This window comes from Hyalella azteca, unplaced genomic scaffold (genome assembly GCF_000764305.2).
Source record: "Hyalella azteca isolate HAZT.00-mixed unplaced genomic scaffold, Hazt_2.0.2 contig4890, whole genome shotgun sequence".
NCBI classification, from domain to species: domain Eukaryota; kingdom Metazoa; phylum Arthropoda; class Malacostraca; order Amphipoda; family Hyalellidae; genus Hyalella; species Hyalella azteca.
The window spans coordinates 57,256-66,600 of record NW_025935099.1 but is presented as its reverse complement, the minus strand read 5'-3'; the positions used below and the strand labels follow the sequence as shown (position 1 = coordinate 66,600).

At 38.8% G+C, this 9,345-nt stretch overlaps 1 protein-coding gene across 1 annotated transcript in view; it reads left to right on the top strand.

Annotated features, from left to right (window-relative positions):
* The first annotated feature begins 8,064 nt into the window (after nt 1-8,064).
* The window catches only part of LOC108668654 (ral GTPase-activating protein subunit alpha-1), a 24,528-nt gene continuing 23,247 nt past the window's right edge, over nt 8,065-9,345 (top strand). Inside the window, exon 1 of the mRNA XM_047880185.1 lies at nt 8,065-8,270. Coding sequence (XP_047736141.1) covers nt 8,162-8,270 — 109 coding nt within the window. The 5' untranslated portion in view covers nt 8,065-8,161. The remainder of the gene's footprint in view (nt 8,271-9,345) is intronic.

Genomic DNA, 9,345 nt, shown 5'->3' with positions numbered 1-9,345 from the left:
CAAAAGCCGTTTCTTCATTGTCTGTAAACAGATGTTTTGAATTTTGTAATTTTATCAATGTAAGAATTAATATGATTAAATTTACCCCGGTGCATCCAAGATGAACTAAATTTACGACTATATATGTATAAGTTATAACACATAAACCTTAAACCTTGGTAGGCGAAGTCATGCACCAAAATAAGACTTTACTTAAGATTATACATTATACCGAAACTTAGCACGATGATATTGAAATGTGAAAAAAAAACTTATTCTTTCCAAAACCGCAGCTGATTTACGCAGGTCAAGGTTCAAAAGCAGAGATTATTATTGCGAGGCGTATATCATCGTCAAGGTTGTGATAGCGAGAAAAGCAGTTGATTCCTTACCGTATACGCAGAAAAACAATTTGGTATTATTACTTCAAAGCTGTGATAATATCCCTCGATAAACTTAAATGCCTTCCCATAAATGCAACCAAACATTCAGATAAAATTAGGATTGATGAAGCAATTCGGAAACTCGCTTACATAGAAAGTTTTTCTGAAATACTTAAGTGTACAAAATTTCTTGCCTATTCACAGGCCAAATTTAAGGAATGTGTGCTAATTAGACCTTAGATTAATACTTAAAACTAATCGATATTTCCTCAAAAATACCTTGAGTCCCTTAAATCTATGGATGGTATCTTAATAGGTCATAGACAATTCCATGGAAATAGGGACAACAAATAGAAAAAGGGACAAATGTTGAGCGCACTCCAACTTTAAGCTGCCTGGTGAGATTTAAAGTGCATTTCCTCTTCACCGCATCAAGTTTTTATTGTAAATTTGAAGCTGAGTGTGAAAGGCACAGGACACGATTCCTCCAAGACATCAGGGAGATAAGGAAATCCTCAAAAGGAAGATGGAGCTACTGACTGCAGCTACAGGAGCTTCAGAGCTACATCCCCGTGCGATGCCGATACGCACTGGCGAACGAGTGACAGGAGGAGCCTCGGAAGGGGTCGGGATTCGCAAGGAAGGAGCCATTAGGGTCGGAATGCGTATTGTTTGAAGGATATACACGTATGATAAAAAATTCGATATGTTCTCTTTAACAACGGAAGTAGTGCTAAAGTATATATTCTTGACTGAATAATAGAAAATTGTGAAGTTATTTAATAAAACAAAGGTCATTTTCGGATTGGGAGTTTCGGCTTGTTTTAAAAAAGAACATTTGAAATAGTATAGATATGTGGCAAAATTTTTTAAAGAACTATGTAATCGCTGCGATCAGTTCTTGTAGCTGCTAAAGAAGTATACAGACGACTTACTGGTATAAAACCTGTTGTTCCAATAAGGAGCGAAGTCATGTTTGCAGCGCATCAGGTTGAGCTTTTAATGCTGGTACAGCACTGAATTATGAAGCAGGAGTTCAGATACCAGCATCGCAGGATAATGTGGGAGTGCTCGTAGCTCCACTGCAGAATAAATTATAAGTATGGACAGCAACTCCGCAGAAAAGTGTAAGAGTGCAGAAAGTAGCATCGAAGGATAAGGTAAAAGTGCAGGCAGCTCCATCAACAAATAAAGCATTCTCTCTACCGCAACACAAAGTAGAAGGTCTGGTATCTCCATCGCAGCTTCAAGTTGGAGTGCTCTAGCCCACCGCTGTATATGGAGTAGGAGTGCGGTTACTCTATGTCAGGATAAAATATGTGCGCAGAAAGCCGGTAACACCACCGCAGGACAACATAGGATATTAGGAGTGCGGACAGCACCGCTGCTGGCGCTGCTGGAGGGTGAGGCTGCATGGGTGCAGCAGGCAGGATATCTTCTTTAACCACACCTCCGTGGCGCGGTACTATGGGTGTCGCACGCTGCAGCCAACATTCCTAAGCGATGCTCCATAGCAAAGAAACTATTTAGGTGCTAATAGTTATGATGTTGTGAACTGGTTCATGAATTTGAGAGAAATATCAATCCAGGTATGGATGCTTTGATGTTACCAGGAAAATGTTATGCTTGCCAAGACACGCTACATGCTAATATCATTTAAGCAGAAGCCAAATATACATAAATTGCTTAAACGAAGTCAGCTCTGCGTGGTCACTTATCTGGATCAGACTAAGATTTAATCATCCCAGGTAAGTAATAAAAAACAACATAATAAGCCCGGTAGATATTCAAACCTAGCCAAAAGTTGGACGATTATACGTACAAGCGACTGACTCGAAAATATGAACTCATTAGAAATAAAGTACCATTTGTTAAAGATCTCTTCATTTTCTAACAATATAATTTCCTGTGTCGTCCAGCACATCAATTCTACATTATTGCACAAGCACAATTAACGATTCCTTGCTTCTGCGGTCGTTTCCAATAATAATTTGATTCGCAACTACGCATTAATTAAACGAACTTAACTTATTTCTTGTATTATAGTTTCTGCAGCATTTGGCATTATTGTCTAAACCTTCGCATTTTTTTAACTTGAATTTTCCAAAAAATTATTTGGTCTGAGTTTTTAACTTTCCCACTAAAGCAATGCGTACATTATGAACTTATTTCTGGGGTAAAATTGCAGCTTTTTCGACTATTTCAAAGAAGTAAAGTTCTCGATATCAATATCGTTCCATTTTCTGCAGAATTTATTTTCTATCATTCATTTTTATAAACTAGATTTTGAGGAGCCTTATCCCAGTCTCAACGAATGTAAAACAAAAACTTGTGTAATATACTTGTACATTGTTTGATACACTTAAATAATGTATACACTCACATTTATAAACAGATTAACGGTCAAATTGAGTTTCTCGATCGAGGCTTTTCAATAAATTTCGAAATTAATTATGTTGAAATGAGTCAGATTCATTATTCGGGTCTCAAGATCATAATAATCAAAAACCTTTATTTGTTTACCGCAACAAATTTTAAGCTTTTTCGATTTGTTAGCAAATTTTAGCAGAAATTTCTAGTTTTCCATCAATCAAGCATGTTAAGTAGTTTTAACACGAGGCTTCGAAAATCACGGCTAATTTATCCTCATATGTAATTTTATTGTGCATATTATTTTTCAGAGATGTAAAACAAAGAGATAATATTTAACTGGTATTACGAGAGCATTACGAAAATAGCGGGCAAAAGAAACATACGCATTTATGTTTAGAAAAAAATCTTTATGTAAAATGTGGTGTGCGTAGCACTGGACCGCCAGCACGCTGTAAAATTATTCACCCAAAAACTTCAGCAGTAATCCAACCTATATTAGAAATTGTATCAATGATACTAACAGGGCGGCAATATGTTTCAGTTATTTCCATGTTTCCGTCCTTGATCAAAAACTGCTCGTCCTCTCGCCTGAAATTCAAGTCTCAAGAAACACGAGCCTGATGTAACTCCGTCATCGTTGCTTGGCATCGCATGCCCTTAGTGTGATATTCGCATGGCAATGCACGGCAGCGCTGGCGGCGCATAGCAAGGCCTTCAGTGTGGGGTGGTTTTCCATACCAAGTCTGGACGCGGTTCCAGGGCTCCCGGCTTTTCAAGCTCCGTGTTTGCTGACGCGTGCGGGAGTTGAATACCGCGGGGGAAAAAGCATCACAAAGCACGGCCATAAATGCGTTTAATGGTCCCATGTACCGTCTAGAATTCAGCCTTCCTAAAAATATTCGTTCTTGGACGATCCAAAATATTAAGGTTAACGCTTCGAAAATTCGACTGAGTGCCAGAATTAAGAGAATTTTTTCGACGAGCCCTCGTGCTTTCGAATGCAAGAGGGAAAAGCCGTGCTGGAGTCTTGTGCGATAAAGTATTGCAGAAGCGTTTACCGAAGCACTTCTTCTTTTGTTGGCGAAGAGATGCAAGGTAATGTGACCTTTTTAAAACAAGACGACTGCTCAAGTTCTTGCGTGAGACGCAACCGCTGGAATCGATTTAGCTGCATGACCATAGACAACTAATAAATCCCTTGCGATTTACCGCTTCGAGCTGGGCTGGAGTTACCACAAGTGATTGAAGGAATAGATAAACAGATTGTAGTCACGCCGATTACATAATTTATTTATCGATAAAATAATGTGCTTCCAACGGCCTACTTCATTCCTCCCTACGGCGACGAATTGAACATATCCTTCGCCATGAGACTTGCGGACGCAGCTGACTTGACCAGCTTCCAGCTGAAGTTGACCTTGTCCCACGACGCAGCACAAACTGCCAAACTTACAATTTCCTTCAAAGGATCAGATCTTTCAGTAGTGCGTGAAAAATATGTCGCGCGTGATGAGACCCCAAGAGCTGAGCGATCTTCATCAGCAAAAAACTTCGATCCGACTTCCATGTCGTATCAGTGGATGCATTTTAACATACAAATTCAAAAAACAAAAAAGACAACAAAGTTTAAAATGTCTTACGAGGGATCTGAATATTCTCTTCTATCGCTCAATAGTTATGATGTAGATCCCTGGGAAAAGTTTAAATTTTTCACAATAACTCAAACTCCTTATACACGATCATCATTGTTGTTCGCCCTGAAACGAATCAACCAAGAATGGTAGAACTGCCTTCAAGGTTACATACCCTACCCGTTTGATGGCGTCAACTACAGGCAAATTCATTATGTTATGCCCTTAACGAATATCTGGCAGTACATGAGATTCCATGCTAGCTTAGCAGAAGATGATCTTCCATTTACACCAGGAGGAGTTCCTCCCAAACTTGAACTTTTACCAGGTGCTAACGACCGCACTTTACATTTAGAAGTTTACCCAGCGAGTGCGGCTCTTTACGTTTACGATTTTCTTTTCTATGAGCCGAGAGGTTGGAAACTCGACTACCCTGTAAGAGGGGTATTCGTGGGAGTAACGAAGAAAGTTACCACCGTCATTCTGTGTCAGAAATTGATAGTTATTAACTTGGATGGCGTACCAGAGTGTGAAAATGTTGTTGAAAAACATATCCAAGTGAACTCATTTGACTTAGATAGACCAGTTCAAATCAAACTGGAAATTAAAATTTCGGATACTGAAAGGTTTCTTCACATTTAGGTAGCAAAATAATAAACGATATCTTCATATCGTGGAATCTATGGTCGTTTCTGGCAACTAATGCCTTATCATCCAGAGCCGATCCACTCTAAGACACCTCTTACATTCAAAATATTGGGTGAAGGTTGTGAGCCTTCTCGCAGTTCATACGATCAACGTCCCCTCTGCACCACGTTAGATGAAGCCTACAAGGGCTCTGTATTTTTTACAAACTCTGGGCGGCCCTGCCTCAGCTGGACAATCACATCAATGCGCTACCATGAAAACGTGGTAATTCCTAATTCTTTCCAAGAATTTACGAGGAACAAAGATTTCGAATCCATTAAACGCGCTTCGATGCTCCCTGAATCTAGAACGTTTTCGTACACATCTTCGGATGATCAGACGACTTGTCGGAACATCAACTACGATGTATTGACTTCCATCAAGGTTAATCCTCATAAGCCTTGGTGTTACGTTGACCTGTTTGGAGCAAAAGATTTTTGCGATGAAATGATCTCGACATGCAAGTCGTCATGCCTTGAAACAGCTGACTAGGTAGAGCAGGTGGAACGCTTATGCAATGATGAAGTAGGTTACAAATTTATTCTTTTCCCCATAGACGCTTCTTACGAGAGGCAACCTGATATGCAAAAAATTTACTTCGTACCGAATACAGAGAAGCACACTTTGAAGTTTGGAATTCGTCTTTCAAATTATCAAGGCCCCAAAATAAAAATGTGTCTCACGTTGACTGGACAATATGGCAGTAAAATCAAGTTTTAGCTTGGAGAAGAAGAATCTGCAATAATGAATTTCACTGACAGAATCCCGAAATCAGTTTTTATGACTCCGAATCTCTTGCACGCATCGTATTACAAAAGATTTGAGCTTGTAAGGACTGACACAAGTTGGTAGTTGTTCGAGGAAGGAAATCTGTCACCAAACTTCCAGAACAGACTCAGTCCTATGACCGACACCCTCAAGTACGTATAAATTTAGCCCTGTCTCTACCCATATCCTAAGGCACATAATAAGTTTGCAATAATTAATTTTCCTGCACCCTCCAAACACGATTAAAAATGTTTAGTGTTCGAAGCGCAGAAGAGCGTGAACAATCCGCTAAAAAACGAAGTGATGTACTATAAAATTCAATCGAAAAATGATTTCTACGTATTTAAACACTCTCCATCAGACTCTTATGGCTTTACAATCGATTTTTTATACAATTTGGAAAAAGTGGCTTCAATTATTGTACATCCAGCAAGATTGCAATTTTTATCATATAAAACCCCCGCCGAGGATCGCAATCGTGACTGGTTTCTTCACTAGACGAGGAAAGATCTTCATGTACAAATAAACCGAACTGCCTCTAGTTTAATCGCTGTTTTAAATGGCTACATAAAAATGCCCGAACTACAGGCTAATTTCTTGACATTTTCATAGTAAGATAAAGGCTTGGTAGTCTCAACGTGTAAAAATATACCTCCTGACATGTTCAACGCTCCTCGACGGGGAGGTTGGTCTTCGTGGTCACCTTGGAGCTGCAACGCTTCATGCGGAGGAGGATGGGGCCACAGAGTTCGTCTTTGCCAAAACCCCCCACCTTCCATGTACGGCATACCCTGTGGGGGCAATCAGCGAGAATCCAGGACTTGCAATTTGCATCCATGTGGCTCTTTAGGTTCTGAAATCATTAAGCAAATCAAGCGACAAATTTTGTATGTTAATTATTCGGTCCGACTTTCGGCAGGTGAAACTCGTATGCTGTCAGTAAAAATGAAAACTTACTACGAAATCAAATAATCTGATAAATAAGCCTAATTTTCATGGTTGTTCAATAGTTTCAAGATAACTTCAAACAACTCGAAGCACGTTGCACCTCCTGTGTCAGTTTATTCCTTGATGTCACCTGCACCCAATCTGTTGAACGTAGAAGTTCGGGACGACGACTTGTTCATTTATGATAGCGCTCCACGGCATTCCGGAGTGTGGTCATTCTTAGTAACGCTTACCTCGGGAATAGACTAAATTCTTCTCATCATAGGTGTAACGGTAGAGACCCCGAAAAACACCTTGGTTGTCCATGAAGGCGAGACTTTTTCTTTGCGATGTGGCAGTTCTGGTCTTGAACTTTTCTAAGAATATGACCTGGTCATGGAATGGTATCACGATGGCAAGATCCACTAAACTATTCCAAATGTAGACATAAGAACAGAAGATTCCATGGTCATCACTTCAGCTATGTTAAGTGACGCAGGAGTGTGGGAATGCAAACTCCATTACAAGAAGTCAATGTCCGAATTTGTTACAGCTTGGCATCGCGTTGAAGTAATCCAGGGTCGACCGACGAATAAGAAAGGAATATATATTTTAACAACATTTACTCATTAAGTCGAGCGCCATCCGCTTGTTCTGCATTTAGTCATTATTGTGACGGCTATTGCTATGATTTTCTCGATAGTGCGGATGTTGATACTTAGAAACTAAATGAAAAAAGTTTACGAAAGAATTTCAGAATTGCAATCAACACTGCCTAGCGCTGTTTAAAAGGCGCTATCTGTCCAGCAAAAAGTAAAATTGAAGAAAGTGTATGAAGCGGAATATCAAAATGTATGAATTGTTCGGGCGCAATTAAAAAGAAGAAATTAATGAACCCCCAAAATGTTTGCTTTATTATTTATGTTGCAATTGTTCGATTCATCTCAAGCGACTCCGTATTTTAATTAAATTGCCCCTTTCGCATTTTCATTGTCATTAGATCATTCTTTCAAGTAACTTTTTTGAGGAAACACATAATAATGTTTTTCCTACTAAAATTTCTCTGAGCCAGGACCAGTCACGAATATCTCTGCTGCTCTGCTGTTTCATTCATATAATGATCACACATGTTTCAAGTTTAAGACATATTAGCTATTGTATGCATGTATGAAAAATATTAGTCCTACTTGTTTTATGTCCCCTTATTAAAAAAATAGGCACAGCAAATTCAATAATTTCACTTTTTCGAATACCTTTGTCTATGGAATCGAACACATTGTATATGATGAACTTGCTGCCTGTTTTGGTGCCACAGAATACGATGAAAGCCCTGGTTGCGTCGTGTCTGTGATGGTTCATTTTGTTATGGTAATGCATTCTATTCACCATTTGAGGTAGCATGAAAATTGAATAATGTTCAAAAAGAACACTTCCTCCGCCGATGTGAAGAAAAGCCAACAGAAATGTGTGGACCCAAAGAAAGATACGCCCACCAGACTAAAACACCTGAGGATAGTTTTAGGTAAATTTGACTATAGTCTATCATAGCAATAGGCTATGAGCTGAATGGTTACTTTCTTAAGAGAGATATTCCCTAGAAATCCATTTACAGCCTGAGTTTGTAATGATTGTCTTTGATGTTCATTACACAACACTGGAACTCTGGAAGTGCCGAAGTGGAAAGCATTTTGTTCCCTTTCAGAATTCAGCGGTCTGCTATGGCAGCATGGCTGTTGAATTACTTGAATAATTATAGCTTATACTATATATAGAGTTATAGGTAATCATTCAATATTATTTAACTAATGCAATTCATACACAGAAACCTTGAATTTGAAATTTTTCTAATTATAGAGAAATGTGATGATAGTCGAGCATTGGGAATTATCATTGAGTCCAAGATTTCCATTTTTGTCAAAATATTTGCTTGGATACTGATAGTTCAATGCTTTCTGACAGAGATCAGGCTGGTGGGTGCATTTGTTGCCACAAGTCTTAACCCTAACTATGAAAAAAAAAGTTCAATGCTGCAAGATTTTGGTTACTACCATTATGATGTTTCTAATTGTGCTTTATTCCAAAACCCAATCTGTAAATAGGGTAAACGCTGTATATTCCGACATATTAAGGACGCATCCAGAAATTAAAAACTATAATAAAATAACCGTATGGCGTATGCATTACTCAAGTTAGTTCTGTTTGCTTTAGGTGACTCTCAATACACCATACTACGTACCAGCAATGATGAAATGTCACAAAATGTTGCCATATTTATTTAAAAGCCTTTAGAATGCAAACCTACCAGGCTACCATTTGGTGAGGCTACCAAATCCCTATATTTTGACACTGTGTGTGACTATATTTGGCACGTGGTGAGACGTATTCCGACCGCGCTTCAAATTGTACTAATATGTAATTCCGACATCCACGTGTTCAAATTCCGATCACTGTGTGAGCTGTATTGGAATACGACACGGCTTTGAATTAGAACACTATTGAATATTGAGCACTACTTAATTAGGCTTTTAATTAACAGTTATTAAGCTTTTAATTAAGAAAATTTTAATTTTTGCACACAGCTTGGAACGAGCTGTGTG